General features: G+C 50.3%; 1 protein-coding gene across 2 annotated transcripts in view; it reads left to right on the forward strand.

Moving 5' to 3' along the window:
- Positions 1-4,482: 4,482 nt before the first annotated feature.
- si:ch73-72b7.1 (netrin receptor UNC5C) overlaps positions 4,483-16,193 on the forward strand; it is a 165,513-nt gene continuing 153,802 nt past the window's right edge. Inside the window, exon 1 of one of the 2 annotated variants that reach the window (XM_035380102.1) lies at positions 4,483-5,160. In XM_035380102.1, the coding sequence (XP_035235993.1) occupies positions 5,043-5,160 (118 nt within the window). In that variant the 5' untranslated portion in view covers positions 4,483-5,042. The remainder of the gene's footprint in view (positions 5,161-16,193) is intronic. The other variant, XM_035380103.1, reaches the window with a different exon arrangement.

Raw genomic sequence — 16,193 nt, forward strand, 5'->3', positions numbered from 1 at the left:
AGGAGGTGAATGTGTTTATAATTGGTATATTTGATTAACTGACAGGACAGCCTCCTGACGGTCCCATACCCACAGTGCTAGAGTAATGGGGAAAGGTCATTTTCCTATGAAATTGAAATGTCAATCAGAAACCCGCTACACAGATGTCACTGTACACGTTGCAGAAAGGTGGTGGGCGAGAAGATAGTTTCTCAAATTAGATTTTTTTGAAATGCTATTTTTTTCTCTCTATAACTTTATAAATAAGATCAATCTAATGTTAATGTCACTTGCATGCATTATTCATACCGCTGGATATTTTTCTTTAAAACATCTTCCTGTAGTGTTCTTGAATCTATAAAAACAGTCTCCAATGGGCATCATTTTTGGCATCAAATAAAAGGGATAAAACTTTTAGGTCTAACATCACATATTATTTGGCTGTACATGTAAGCCAAATGTTTAGTACAAATGTTGACTGAATCTAGGCCCTTAATTTCCTCCATCATCAGGCTAATTTATGTAACAAATGAAGCATTTACTGTAAATGTTTTTATTCAATTATTTATTTATGCTTTTATGTAAATGTGGACGTTTCCCCCTCACCCCTCTCTCTGCCTCTGTGTGTGTGTGCGCGTGTGTGTGTGTGTGTCCCTGTGTGTGTGTGTGTGTGTAGGTGTGCGAGCGTGTGTGTGTGTGTGTGTGTGCGTGTGCGAGTGTGTGTGTGCGCCTGTGTGTGTGTGTATGTGTGTGTGTGTGTGTGTGTGTGTGTGTGTGTGCGTGTGTGTGTGCGCCTGTGTGTGTGTGTATGTGTGTGTGTGTGCTCCAGTGAAAATGAGCTGCCGTCACTGCTGGTGCAGGAGGTCTAGCTGTTTTATGGGGATTATTGGTCTAAATGCAGGCAATAAGTTGGCCGTTCATTTGGAGCCCACTTGGAGTGTCTGGCTGCACTTACATTGCCTCTGCTGGCTCTGCTGAGGGAGAGAGTGAGAGAGAGAGAGGGAGAGAGAGGGAGAGTGAGGGAGAGAGAGTGAGGAAGAGGGAAGGAGAGAGAGAGAGGGAGAGAAAGCGGGAGAGGGGGAGAAAGATTTGCTCCTTCGGGTTTCTAGCATGATCAAAGACGATAGTGAGGAACAAAGACTGCATAATCACAATACGGGTGCAGCACACTGCTGTGCTATAATAGTGCTTTATTTCCAATATGCCATAATTTATAATTAAATAAATCCTATGAATATATGTGCAAAAAAACTATGGAGAAGAATGAACATCAATACTTCAATAAACTGGTTTTCAAAATCAATACAGAAAAGTTGAGACGGAAGATATGACATCATTACAATCTTTTTTCTTTTTTTTTTCTTCCATTTGTTGTGAGGCTCAGGGATTGAAGAGTCCACCCCCCCCCCCCCCCCAGCGTTTCCATTTGATTAAGATGTTGGATTACCGGTGGATAAACCCCCAGATGGACTCGCAGTTGTTCACATGCCCCCCCCCCCCGATGTACGGAGACCATTGTCAGAATGGAGCCTGTCACGTGTCCCTCCTCTTACCTGGATCCGGCTCAAATTGAACATGATGTGAAAGGCTTTTGTTGTCGCTGCAGCGCCGCGCTCTGATTGGCCGGATCCCGTGCATCTTTTCCCGTAAACCCCCGGTGATTCTAATGCGACGTGACTTTCCAAAGGTCTCCCAGGTCCCCGCATCCAGTTACAAGGTATATATGCGATTATTCCTACGGAAGCCTATTTCCTGATTGAAATTAAGCCGTGCCCTTATGTCACTGTTTAAAAGATTATACGCAGCTCGGTGGCCTGTGGGTTATTTTTGCGGAGTTGCTTGTTGCTTTGTGAATGGCGGCGAATGAGTAAAACATTTCAAACGCGGCTCGGCTGTGGGATCCCTGCGTGGTGCCCGTAAATAGAGAAATTCAGCAGCACGGCGCGAGTCAATATTGTACAGAGAGGTACCGGACACCCTACCAACCGTAGCCCTCCCTCCCATTCATAGTCAGCATGCAGTCAGGGTCTCTGATGTTCTGAGTCATCACTGGAGCTAGAGAGAGAGACGAGTCAGCCCTCCACATTGCAGCAAAACAACACAAGCCGCTGCTGCTTTTGAAAAAAGTACACCGTGAGAAACCCGGCAGGACAGGGCCTCGCTGGAACAGGCTCTCGCTCGGACGGGCCCCCGCGCGGACAGCGCTGCAGATCGAGGATGAGCGAGCGGACGCGGCCAGCCCGGGAACACGGCCGTACCTCACCGCGGTGCCCGCCCCGGGACCCTGCCAGCTGGGGGGCTCATTTGGAGAGGACGGATGACCACAAACCCGAGAACAGCGACGACAACACCGCCGCGCTCGCTCCTGACGCGGCCGCCAGCCAGCGGATCTGTGGCGCGGGGGGGGGGGGGGGGGGGGGGGGGGGGGGAGGGGGGCGGGGGGTATAACTCAGCCCCACTCTCTTACGCGTGTGAGTCTTCCTCTGGCTTTCACCGACAGGCCATCTGTCCGCAGGTAGAGCCGCGGCGTGCAACTCCAGCCGACTGCCAACAAACAGGAAGGCACGGCTAGCCTAAAAAACCAACCCTCGCATTGTTGAGGGAAGCTAATTTAACCTAATTTAAACCCAGTGTCAAAACCTCAGCTTTTTATAAGGGCCGAAGAACAAAAAAGAGCATACAATAAAAAAAAAAAGCTATTCTGAGCATCTTTACGAGCGACAAATGACTTTGTTTTCCCCCCCTTTGTTTTTCTCCCAGATTTGGAGTTCCCAAAAAGCCTAATCGGCCATCGCTCCAGCGTCAATTTGGGCAGTCCCACGCCGCGCCCGTGTCCACGGAAACGCGGCGTGAGCTGCCGCGCATTTTTAAATCTGCAATCTGCCAGCCGAGCGGCACAGCGGCAGTGCCACCGCGCAGGATGACTGTGCAAACAGAACAGTGGGCGCGGGCAGCTGACTTTGTGAATAAGGATTATAAGCACCTCTCTTCTAGGCTGTGAAGCATTGTTTGCCACACGTGTTGGAGCCAGTGGCAACAACATGATGGAAAATGGAGGGAGGTTTATTATCTTTTAATGTAGAAAAAAAAACAATCACAAATTTACATAAATTTGAAGCAAATGATACCACTGTTTTTGTCTCTGACTATAAATAACAGATCATTTATATATATAGCAAGAGAATGAATAAATGAATATCATAACAGTGATTTCTGTTTTATTTTTCTTTTATTTCATGTTGAATGTGAATACTATTATATATTTGATTTCTGCCAAGAAAAGCAACATACTGTGAACAATGTGGGAACACTTGAAGCACGACCCAGGAGATGAACGGCAGTGTGAGGGGGACCAAGCCATCCTTCACACACTCCATAACCCTGCGGGACCACGGCCGTCTCATGGCACCTCCAGTTACCAGATATGGTGCTAACCCCCCAATTAGGGGGAAACTCCAAGTGTCATCATCCGTGATCCTTTGTTCTCCGGGTTCCCAGAGCACATTTCAATCAGGAAGTGTCTTTGAGGCAATTAAACTGAATGACTAAGCATGTTGCCGCAGACTATGCTTTTTTTAATCCTCCCTCCTTCGTTCAGCAGCAGCCTATGACACACCTGGAGCCAGAGAATCAGCTCTGGCGCACGGAACCTGCTTCTAGCTGAGTTGCATTATGGGTACGGCGTGTCAGAGCCAGGGCGGCTGCAAGGTTAGCGCATGTACCCTGACGTTGAAAGGTCAGAGGTCAAATTCCCCGCTGAACTGTGGAGCATGGACCACCGGTATCTACTGTTGGAATTCAGACAATAATGCTTGTGTACTTGGAACAAAGTACACTTGTAGTGCATCTCTTTTACCATATTATCTGTAATCACTGACTGTCACTGGGCCAATTTTTTGAGATCACTCTTTCTTTTCTTATAGTGACAATGATTGTCATTGTGTGATTCACTCAGTGGTTCATCTGCTGAAGAGCAAAATCAAAGAAATATGCATTCGTTTTTTCCGTGTTTTTTTCCCATTCCTCCCCCTAAGTTGATGAAAATGTTCATTATAATGACTGAAACAATGTCAGCTTGCCTGTAGTTGACATCATTTTAGCTATAGAGAACATGGAGAATCCAGGCTTTTTCCAATGGCTTGCACTGCAGATTTATTCCCATCACTAATTGAAATGCACTTCGTTAAATCTGACTCTGGCCTCAAGCCACTGTGAAATGTGTTTCCGGTTAAACTCATAATTGTCATAGAAATTAGCAAAAGTTAAGGCAATCAAAAGCATAGCCGTTTTATGCTTTGAAACCGCTTGACGAACAGGTGCAGCAATAAGGGAGGTTAGACCAGCAACATTGCCGCGGAGGGAACACAATTGCGCGACCTGTACGGAAGCCAACAGACGTCAAATTGAACATCCATTCCGGTATCCAGTCCGGGTCTTCAGAGTCGCCGCAAGGGGGCAGGAGTGGGTAGAACCTGGATTGGCTGGAGAAGCGTGGCGAACCGAAGGGATTTCTGACTGCCGAGCGGCGCTTCCCGTAGAACGCGAGCCGCTGAGTTTGTGGCAAGATGCTCTCCTGCTACTGAGCGTGTAGCCTACCAGCTAACGAGATTGCGCGAACGGAACGTCTTGCAAAAATATATAAAAGCAAACCATGAACTTAACATGACCAAGATACCACTCCTGCAGTTTGTTCTATCTGTTGCCTAATAAAACGAACCTTTCACACGGAGTCTACTTTTTGTTGTGTTTTTTCTCTCTCTCTTCAAAGAGGAATTAGCCGTATGCTTGCTAGAGGGCGGTGGCATTTCGTTCTACATTACATAGCTGGCTAAGCAAGTGCTTTGACACAAGTCCTGGGACCCCTTTAACCTGTTCTCATTTTTTTTTTTCTTTTCCCATTTTCGCTGTTTTCCCCCCACCCATCATCACAACTCCCCAGAAATTTACCAGGAAACAACAACTACGGGCGACTGCTTCGACTTCAAAATTGTTTGGACGCCTTCCTGTCATTTCAAAGAACCGCGGATATTCCTCGCCGAGGAGTTTGTTTGTTTCTTCGTAGAATGGGGAAAAGTGAACAGTTTGCGAGAACACGAATTGGACTCGCGGGATACTTACTGCAAATGTGCACCGTACCTGGGTTCCTGCTGCTGGTGCTCTTCAACGCCGGAGCCGCGCAAGGTAAGGCAACATTCCACCGTTCGTAACCTGCTCATAGACTCGTGCCTGGATGGATCGAAATGATGAATCGAATGTGATGCTTTAATTTTTCAGGTACACTCTGCAATGTATAGTCAGCATACGTCTTGGTAACACGATTGTTGTAGTCTAAATTATAGTGTTGTGCCTTAAAATGTCCTGACTGAATAATAATAAATAATAAAATATATTTTTTTAAATCAAACCCGTAGTCAAGCCTACTATCAGAATAAAACTAATTTCTGAGAAAACTACAAATTGTTCTGCGTTGTGTTGGCGTGGACTTATAATTTATGTCACTTTAACGTTTGATACCAACACGAAACAATTATCGACACTTCGTAGATTTCAGAGGCATAGACCGTACACGCAGGCTGCGGTCAGATCCAACGTGCTCATGTTTGCAAATGGAATGTTGTCGAGCCCCGTGCGCTTCTGAAATCTTTATGAATAAACTGGGCAACATTTTGCGAGGACAGCATCTCAACGTCATCCGATGGCAAATGGCACACTCAACGTACTTGTTTGTTTGACGTGGCGAGCGAGAGGTTGGTTTCTGCGAGAGAACAGAACTGAATGGCTTTAGTTTTTCGCCAAGTAGAAAACCCGAACGCCGTACTGATGTTAATCGTGGATGACATTTCAGCTGGTAAATGATTCCATGGCGTGCTCAATGAAAAACAAGCAATCGTTGGCGGGCGTTTAATGCAGCCTCGGCTCTTGCTGGAGATATTCGGCTTCCATGGAAATAAGGGCTGCTCGGCATAATCGTTTGTTTTATATGAGAAGGGGGTACGCGTAATGTTCTCAAATATTGTATATTTAACACCTTGACTCCCCGTGGACTATTTTACATGTCCAAACCACAGCGCCACTGTATAGCCTACATTTTATATTATGAACAGTACTATATATATATACAGAGTAGCCTCACATTGCGTTATAGTTACTGGGGAATGACGGGGAAGTATCGGCCTCAAGCGCACCATTGTAACGAAATGAAACACGTGTTCCGAATTCCCTGTACAGATGGTATTTATTTATTTATCTTATCTGTTTATTTATTTTAATTAAATGACAGCAATAGCAATCGCGTGTCGGCAATCACAGCGATGCTTTGCGGACTGAAATCCCGAACAGTCCAGTATAGGCTACCTGCGGAGATCCGAATCCTTGCGCACGTTACCTTTCGCCTGCAACTGTTAGTGGAAAAATGTGGAGTATTTATGCTGCTAGCAGTGTGTTTTTTTAACTATAAACGTGCGATAATTTATTTGCATAAGTTTTTTATAAGAACGTTATTATGAATAATAATAATAATAATAATAATAATAATAATAATAGTGCATTGCCGTTGGATAACTGCAGGCACTTTCTTCAATTACATTTTATCAAGCTTATTTTGTATTTATTTTTGGTCAACCTTTTCATTTAGACTTCTCTTTGCTAGGGCTGTAGATATTCAAGAAATGAAAATTAAAATATTGAAAAACATTCCTATTTCAACTTCGTGCGTCAATTAAAATTGCCATGAGATGTAAAAACGATGTTTTAAATAATTGTTAACCCCGAAAAGTCATGCATATATGCACGATGCTTTATTGTTATTTTTTGTCCTTACATTATTTGGATTGTGAGTTTATTTTGGTGTTTGGTTTTCAAATCTATATAATGGGGAACGTTTTCAGTTGACATCATATAAATGTCCCACTTTCATCCTGCCACGCGCAGACCTTTTAAAAAGTTTATTTTGTCTGCTAAAGCCTACCTTCTGTGCATTGTGATAACACTACTCTGGAAATAAAACTTTGTAGACACAGTTTTAAAGACACAGTTGTTTGCATACTTTTTTGTTAGATTGTGTATTTTTCTTTTTTAATGAATGTGTACTTTGGCGTAAATTGGTTAAGTTCTTCATACTCGCCCAGTTGTTCACGTTGAGGGAGTTTGCAAAAAATGTTTACTGATATTATTATGTAAGTAGTTTCTAAACATGCTTTTGGTCAAGCAGGAGTCAACACTGTGCATTTACTGCATAATTGTAGAATGCAGGACCATCCAAATCCACATGCATTTTCAAGTGATTCTCTTCTGTGGTCTTTTGTTTGGAATTAAAAAACAAAAAACAAAAACGTTTATTTATTTATTTACTGCCATTTTTTAAAACTTTTAGAATTAAGAATTTCTAATGGAAAATTACCAGGTGTAGAAAAATGAAAAGTTTCAGTCATAAAATGTGTATCATATATTCTACATTTTGTAGCCCATGTCGCGATATGTAGCTAAGCTAACTATAACGCCGAAGGTCCTACAACTGCATTCATTCATGAAACATCTTTGTGTTTTGATATGTAGCTAAATTTAAAATAAAGGCTAGATTATTCATTTAAATACGTTTGAATTTACTCTTCGCTTGAAATGGCAACTTTTGCACTAGGAAAGTCATTTGTAACATTATCGTGGAGGTGAGCGCTCGATGAACACTTGGCGGAGCGAATTTTATGGTTGTTTCCGTCCCCGGCCTCGGTGCGTCTTATGTTTATACAACTATACATATTTATATTATACTGGAAATGAATTCTACTAGCTTTAAAACGTATTTTGATAGGATAATTCAAATTCTGTTAGTCTATTTTCTGTTTTATATATCAAAATTAGACACAAATAAATATAAACCCTTGTTTTATGTGAACAATAGACATCGCGCTGGAGTATATATATATATTTTTTTATTGTTCCACCACTTTAATTGTCGGATTAAAGATCTATCTCATGAACTGCTTAGAGCCAAGATTTAAAACAGATGCCATAGTGATTTTCTTTGTGAGTGGGCAATTTTGACGAAATATGATAGGCATTAACTTTGTAATGTTCTCAGTGGGATTTATTAATCTGAAGTTACAACTTTAAACAGTTTATTCGCTTTCCGCCAATCACGTTGCCGGGTTCGTCTTTGTGCTCGAGCACATTTTATACTCAGGCGCGAGTTGACGACTGGCGCGAGACCGCGCCGTGAACCCTCAGCTGCTGATGCATAGATATGGCCAGCGCCATGAAATTCAATTAAACCCGTTCTTGGGTTCGCATTTTATTGTGTTGCTCTGTAATAATATCCCACGGGTTAGATTTCATATTTAAAATTGTTATTGCATTTGCATCAAAAGTTGGAAGCATTATTGGTCAGATTATATGGCACGGACCAGGCCAGGGTTATGATCTGAAAATGAAGATGCTGTGTTTTCGTGTTGTGTGAGGATCTCTCTTGCTGAGGTGTGTGGGGAGGGTTCAGATGGGTGATTCGGTGTTTGGGTGTGTGTGTGGTGAGAGACCTATCTGAGATGGCTTGCCTGAAGCACCTGGCAGCCTGGCTGTCTTGTCCCAGCGTCGGTCGTCAGGCTGGCGTGTTGAGCGGTGAGTTATTTGAGGAAAGAGGGACGGGTCGTAACCCCAGGGCCGATGGGACAGCTCCCCAAGGACGTATTTGGCCTGTCCATTATCTGTGTCGCTCTTCCCTGCTCACAGCCGAGGATCCTGTCCTGCTGTCGTGTTCCCGCTCCCTCCGTCCTGTTTATCCGGTGTGCCCCGTCCCTCTCTCCCTCTCTCTCTCTCTCTCCCTCTCTCCCTCTCTCTCTCTCTCTCTCTCTCCTGAGTCATCCGCGTTTGGTCAACATGGAGTCCGCACCCCTCCTGTTTTCACTGGGGTTACGGCGTTGCCTCAGAAAGGTTCATAAAAGGCCAAAAATCCCCGTTCCTGCTGAGAAGTTAGAACTTTTTTTTCAAAGCGCGCTGAAACGGTTGCTCTTCGGCGCTAATGCGATGTAGCCGATGTGATGTAGCTGGACGTGCGCTGTGTTTGTTCTGATGTAATTAAAGGCTGGGGGGGGGGTTTATTAAAGTGGGCCCTGCGTGTTTACGGTCTTCCGTCCCGTCCTGCCACGGCTCGCTAAGCGCAGGCCCGCACGGCGCTGTCGGAGGAATGCTACTTAAGGACGTTTTGGGCGTGAGTGGCAGCCGTCCCCCCGGCTGCAGCAGGCCGGCGTAAAGCCCCCCGGCCCATTAAAGAGCCATTAGCTGAACCCCCCCTCAGTAACGGCTGATTGTGTGTCAAACAAACGGCGGCTCAAAGCCCGGCTCCAGCGGCGCTCGGGCCCCACCGCATTCCTGGGGGGGCAGGTGGCGGGTCTGTGCCTCTCGCTCGGCGGCCGAGGGGGGGGGGCGGGGGGGGGACGGGGGCGAGGGGGGGCAAACGGGACGGACGCGTGGAGTTTAAATCCTAAAAAGAACCCCGAATGTAACGGGGAGTGGAGTCGGCGTCCGGCCCTCCTTCCTCGGCGCCCGCCCGTCCCAGAATTCCCTGCTTCCGCGGCGACAGCTGCGCAGCGTCGGCCCAGTTGGCGGTTGGTTCTGTGAGAGGCACAGCCTGAGGCCCGTTCGGGGTGGGCTGCCGGCTTTCATCCGCCTTCGACCGGCCCGCGACCCAGCGACCCAGCGACCCAGCCCAGACTCGCGGCCTGTTCCCCCCGGCCTGCGGCGAGCCCTGTGGAGCGACCCTCCCGGAGAGACCCTCTCTGAGCGCTTCCTCGCGCGCCGCTCGGGCGCTACGGGGGGGAAGGGTGAACCGCCTGCGAGCCCTTTTCTGGTTTCCCAAAAAAAAAAAAAAAAAAGCCTTTCTTGTGGTTCTGACGTTGATGTGGATGGCGGTGTTTCCATTGTTCCCTTTTCACGTCTGCTCATTTTTTATACCCTGTGATGGCGGGACATGGCGGGGCGGGGGGGGGGGCTGAAAAATATCGGCGAAATTAGAAGCGTGGCGCGGGATGTCCCGCTGCCTCGGTGCTTTTAGGCGGCTGCAGACCCGCCCCAGAAACTCGCTGCTTAATTCAGAAAGAGGGTCTGTAAAGGTTCAGACCGCGTTCAGTCATGACGGGCAAATGTTGAAATACTGAATTATTCATTTTAGTATTTTTTTTTACTGTGATTGAGAATTGACTATTACTGTCCTTTGATGACAAACAGACTGGGGACTTGGCCCTCGACACTGCAAACCACCACCCCCCACCCCCCCAACACCCGCCCCCCCACTCTCCCGCCCCCAAATTGAGTAAACCACTCATATCCACAAAGAGAAATGTGAAAAGCAGGCTGGGAACACAAGAGGCCTGTGCTGCCAAAAGCCCTCACTGTGAGGGAGAAGTGTTGAGGAAAGAAAAAAAAGGCACAACAGACAGATTCACGGATGTGGAAAGAGGACACAGTTCCCATTCAGGAGCCCCACGGTGGACCCTGTCTATAATGGGATCTCTAACCAGGTCACCCCGCGTCCGTTTACAAAGTCAGTTTGGCTCGGGAACTTCATTTGGGCTAATTACAGACGGAGAGGTGTGCAGGTACTGATGAGCACTTTGATTTATGGCGTCTTGTCGAGAGCGAGCTTTAGGCAAGAGCGATGTTTGGGTCTGTTAGGTCTGACTTACTCACTGGCCACACATGTTTTTTATGGCTTGTTCTCTCACTGTTCATTGTGTTGTGTTACATTCTCTCTCTCTCTCACTCACTTTCTCTCTCTCTCCCTCCCTCTCTTGCTCTCTCTGCCTTTCTCTCCCTGTCTCCTTCTCTCTCTTGTTCTCTCTTTTTCACTGTCTCTCCCTCCCTCTCTCCCTCCCTTACCCCCTCTCTCTCTGTCCCTCCCTCCCTCCCTCCCTCTCTCTCTCTCCCCCTGTGCTTTTCTCTCCTCTGTCCCTCTCTCCCTCCCTCTCTCTCCCTCTCTCTCTCCCTCCCTCCCTCTCTCCCTCCCTCTCTCTCCCTGTGCCTCTTTCTCTCTGTCTCTCCCTCTCCCTGTGCTTTTCTCTCTCCTCTCTCTCCCTCCCTCCCTCCCTCTCCTCTCCCTCTCTCTCTCTCTCTCCCTCCCTCCCTCCCTCTCTCCCTCTCCCTCCCTCCCTCTCTCTCTCTCTCCGTCCCTGCGCGCTCGTGGAGATTTATTCTGATTAATTAAGCGGGGGTTAAACAGCAGAGCGCTTGTTACGGGTGTGAAAGAGAGGAGAGCGGTGGGACTGGGGGGTCTGTGGGGGCTCCACGGTCCGCTGGGCCTGAGAGCCCGAAACGGCGGGGCCCATAACTCGCCCCCCATCCCCTGCCCCCCCCCAGAGCGCCATTGTGCCCGCGAGCCGCCCGCCAGCTGTGTTTGGTGGGGGGCATAAAGCAGGCACTCTGGGTACGCAGAGCCAGGTCTGTCACCTACGGCTCAGTGTCCCAGCTGATGCCGTAACTCAGGGGGAGCCCCCGCCGTCCCGGAGCCTAACGGGGGGGGGGGGGGCTTTATTCAGCCGCACAAAGGCACTGTGAGCGTTTCAGCTGGGGGGGGGGGTTCGGGAGCTCCACATTCCGCACCGTAACCCCCCCCCACCCCTCGAGACCGCCGCCCAGAGAAACGGCTACTCCTGCGGTTACCGTTGGCAACGGAACAGCTTGGGGTGCTGAGAATTTTTGACTCCAATACCACCCCCCTCCTCACTCTCCCCCACCCCCCCCCCCCCAAATGACCACCAAAAGAGCAGGTTCGGGCCGGCATGTCAAATCCCGGACTCCCCCGCTTGAGGAAAGGAGAGGGAATGGTAGCCTGAGGAAGGAGGCCGAAACCTTCCCAGAATCCTCGGCTGGGAGGACTCTCTATACCGGGTGGAAAAGAGGGATCAGGAGGGCTGGTTTTAACCTGCTGAACCCGGACAGTGGTGGGCCAGGAGCCTGGCCTGTCCTTCCCCCTCTCTCTCTCTCTCCCTCTCTCTCTGTGGGGATGGAGGGAGCCAGCGGATGGGTACAGGGGACGGGAGAGCTGAGTCAGGCTCCGCCTCTCCCTGAGTGTGTAATCCGGAGGGAAAGTGAAAGAGAGACCCACAGGCCGGGGCAGTTGGCTTTTGTGTCGGCCATGTTTGTAGTCCGCTTCGTCCTGCTTGCTGGGTAAGATAAATAAATGTGCGCGAGCGTGAGCTCGGTGAGGTGCATTGTGGGTAATGCAGCATTCGCGCTCCGTTCAGACGCACACAGCCGACGCAGGAAGTCCTTTCAGCAGCACGTCGCCGCCCGCCTCCGCAGTCTCGCCGAGGCGGAATTCGATCCCTCCTCCACGCGCCGTCCCGCCTTACTGGCGTTAACGTTTAAATTCGGTTTGTCTCCAAACACTGCGAGGCTCCGGTTACCGGCGGTAACGAGGGCGTGTGGGGGGGGGGGGGGGGCGGCGTGCTGAGTCTGCAGCTTCCCTCGCGGATGTGAGGCTGCGTTTGGTACACGGATGTGAGGCTGCGTTTGGTACGATGGCGGAGGGTGAAGCGGTGCATTGTTACATTTCCGCCGCTCTCTGCGGCTGCTGCGGCAGTCATGTTCCCGAGGCCAGGAGTAATGACTCCCGGGAAGTTCCTGCCCCCCCCCCCAACCCCCCCACCCTTTTCCTTCGCCACAGAAACGGAAGAAGGAAGCGGTGATTAATCACGCCCTGTCACGCGCTCAGCTACGGGGGGGGGGGGGGGGGGGCGTCGCCGAGCAGCCTCGGTCCTGTTAGCGCTCCATTAGCGCTCGGCTGGAGCGCCGGCGTTTCCCCGACATTCCCGTGCTGACCGAGCGGGCGGCGGCCTCTCCGTAACCGGGGGGGGGGGCATTCGTGTTCATGAGTCAGAAACGGGAGGGCCGGGCTGAGGGTCCGCCTTTGTGTCGGCCCTTTCGTCCAATCGCATCGCATGTCCGCACCGTCCCGGAAAACGGCGTCCGGACCCGTGACTCACACACACACACACACACACCTGTGTTACCGTGAGTGGGCGGGTGATTTATGGGGGGCCTCCCACCCAAAAAAACCGTGCGCACACGCGTGTGTGTGTGAGAGACAGAGAAACTGCGCGTCTGACCTGCTCCGAATTTCCGCAGTTTTTTTTCCCGCGTCTTCCGCATTAAATGCGCCGAGGAGCGGTCTCCCTAATTACGTGTCCATGCGCTGTTGCTAAGTAACTTTGACATGGCGCTGCATCGCCGGGGCGAAGCCGCGGTCTGCGACGCCTCTCTTCTCACACATGAATAATGCAGCGTTATGGTGAGCAAGGCTTTGCGGAGAGATCGATGGCGGGAATCTCGCTAGCGTCTGAGAACGGGCTCATCGCGGTAATGCATGAGAGACCCACAGCGCTGGCACGGCTGAGCAGGCATCCCATAATTACACACACTCAGACGTCAGGCGTATGATTTCTTGCCCCAATTAGGAGGTAAAGGTGATCCTTTCTCTGCTGGAAAGTAAATCTGGGGTAGAGAATCGATTTCCAGATTTCCAGTTGACATCCATTGTCTGTGCTTATTTGTTTGTATACAAGCGCTGCAGATTCTTTTGTTTTCCTATTTATTAATTTTTTGGAAAAATGGGAGGGGCGAGGAACGACATTCATGTGCGAGGACCGAGACATCGGTTGAGAGGTTGGTCAACTGCCAGCGATCCGATGTCCTCGGTGGCCTGTTAAAAAAAATTTAAAAATCATAATTTGAGTTTCAGAGTTTGAAGTTGGTTATTTGTACCCAATCCCCCCCCCACCAGTAGCCTCATAACTACCTACATCCTTCTCTCATCCGCCTAAAAACAGCAGCATATTCTTCTCTCGCTCAAATGAGGCCAGACACAAAAAAAGGGCCAGGAGAAGGAGCATCGGCGTGCCTGCAGGCGAAACCCGTGTAAACCTCAGCAGTACGCACAGGAAGTGGTGAGATATGACTCTGGGTTATGTAACCAGAGCCCCCTCTTCCTCCAGCACACCTGTGGAGGCTCGGAATTGGGTCAGCTCGCCGCAGAGGCTAGCCTCGCTACGGAACACAACACCGCTCCCCACTGAGCTCAAAACTAAAGAACTCTTTGAAATATTATTATATATTTCTTTTTTTGCTCAAGTAAAATGGCCGTGTCTGCAGGCTCTGTTCAGTACGCTCTGTCAGAAGGCAGAGGAATGCCGAAGAGTGAATGAGATGTAAGGGCCTCGCAAGTATTGCAATGAAACAAAGCGAAAGCAGAATTCCTGTTATAGCAAAATTTTATAAATTAATTTTTTTGCCTGTTTTTCCTCCTCTGTTTTGAAATCACTGGACGTGCCTCTTGAGTCACTATTGTGCCGTCCACACAGACACTAGTAGTGCTGGAGCAGAAACATCTTCCTCAACACACGCCCAGCAGTACCAGAGGAGTACTAGAGGAGCGCCAACGCTAACAGGAAGTGAGGTGCATTTCTCATTGTTTGCTGAACACAACGGCTGTTTTAAGGCTTCAGGTTTGCTGTTTTTGGCCTGGGTTGCCGTGGGTACAGCTGGACCCTGGTCCTCCCGCCCTGGTCGTGCCAGTGCCCCCGTGTTTTGGTCAACGAGGAACAAGGCCTTCAGACGACCGTAAAAAGTGCGGCATTCCAGCGGGACAGTGGCCAGAGGGGCGTTCACACACACGGGCACAGGCGATTACACACACACGCGCAGGCAGCATGGCAGCCCAGGTGCCGGTCTGTGCCCGGGCTGGGAGTTGGCTGGCGGTGAGGTGGTGGCACCGTGTTTTGGCCCTTCGCACTGGAGGCCAACGCCTTCCCCCCGCCCCCCTCCCTCCCTCCTTCCCGACCCTCGTCCAGGGGACAGGGGGGCCGGCTGGCCCAGGTTCACCCCCCCCCCCCTTTAGTCTTCTTACAGTCCCGCAGCTGCTGTCGTTTGGCTGCTCAGGAATTTGTCCGTTCTCCCGATGGCCATTTTCTGCTTTGTCAGTTACAACATAAACCTTCGCCTTCTCTTGTACAGATAAAGAATATATCTCTTTTTTTTTTTGGAGCGTTGGGGTCCGGGGTCTGGGAGAGACGGGGGTGACGGTCGCGGCCGTGTGGAAACATGGTGTAATGTTTGTCGGGCTCGGTTCCAGAACCTGCAACCGGCCCAGTCCTGTCTGCTGTTTATCTGTCCGTCCCTGTTTTCGTTATCCTCTCCTCTAAAACAACAGATTAAAGTGCATTTCCCCCCTTGTTTGTTTACAGGGGGGTGGGGGGGGGAGCTTAAACGAAGAGTGCTGATTGGCTGAGACTGACGGATGGAGGGAGCTGTGTGTACTCTGGTTTCCATTAGGGATCTAGGAATGCGAGCCCCCCCCCCCACCCGCCATACCGCCATCAGATGCACTACAGTGACCCGAGGGGGGGGGGGGGGGGGGGGCCTTCGCTCCTCCCTAATCATCCGGTGTCGTCAGGGGGGCTCGTCCGGGATCAATGGGGCAGGTGGCACCTGGAGGGCGAATACCCCGCTGGTCCGCGGGAAGCTGCCCCCCCCCACCCCCCAGGGGAAAAATGGCGGAAAGCGTCACGATGGTGCCGCCCTGTTATTACCAACAGCAGGTGCCGGGCGCGGAACGCCAGAGCCATGTTTGAAGATTTACAAATACCGCTACGGGAAAAAAAAGACTTCAGACTGTCAGAGATGATCTGAAGGAAGCTTCATTCCTTTACTCAGGGGCAGGGGGGGGGGGGAGGGAGGGGAGGGGCGCAGGGGGGGTGGTTTGGAGTTTGAAAGGGATGGGGCGGGGGGGGGGGAGGGAGAAAGCCGCAGCGTTTGATGCTTCCAGCCCTGCAAAAATGTCATCCCTGCCCACAGACCTATCAAACGGCAAGGAAGAGGAAAAAAGGAAAAGACAAACCCGGAGCCCGTGTAGCTGCTCAGACCCCCCCCGCCCCCCTATGTCGCTCTCAGAAGTCGCTCCGCTCCTTCCGTGGTCGCTCGGTCGCTCGGTCGCTCGGAGCTGCGCCGGGCCCAGGGCTCAGCCTCTGCGCCTGATTAAAGGGAGTCTGGCTCCTCGGCCGGCGTCGGCGCTGCTCCTCCTCCAGATTACGGGCGGGACGAGCCGGCCCACGGGAGGGGGGGGGGGGCGCAGCAGGAGGGGGGGGGGGTCGCTGTTCTACTCCATTACATTAGGCAGCGCTCCCGTCCGTGTGAGACGCGTGTTTTCTTTCCCTGGGTCAGCTGGGTAGCGG

The sequence above is a fragment of the Anguilla anguilla genome, chromosome 10 (genome assembly GCF_013347855.1).
Source record: "Anguilla anguilla isolate fAngAng1 chromosome 10, fAngAng1.pri, whole genome shotgun sequence".
NCBI classification, from domain to species: Eukaryota; Metazoa; Chordata; class Actinopteri; order Anguilliformes; family Anguillidae; genus Anguilla; species Anguilla anguilla.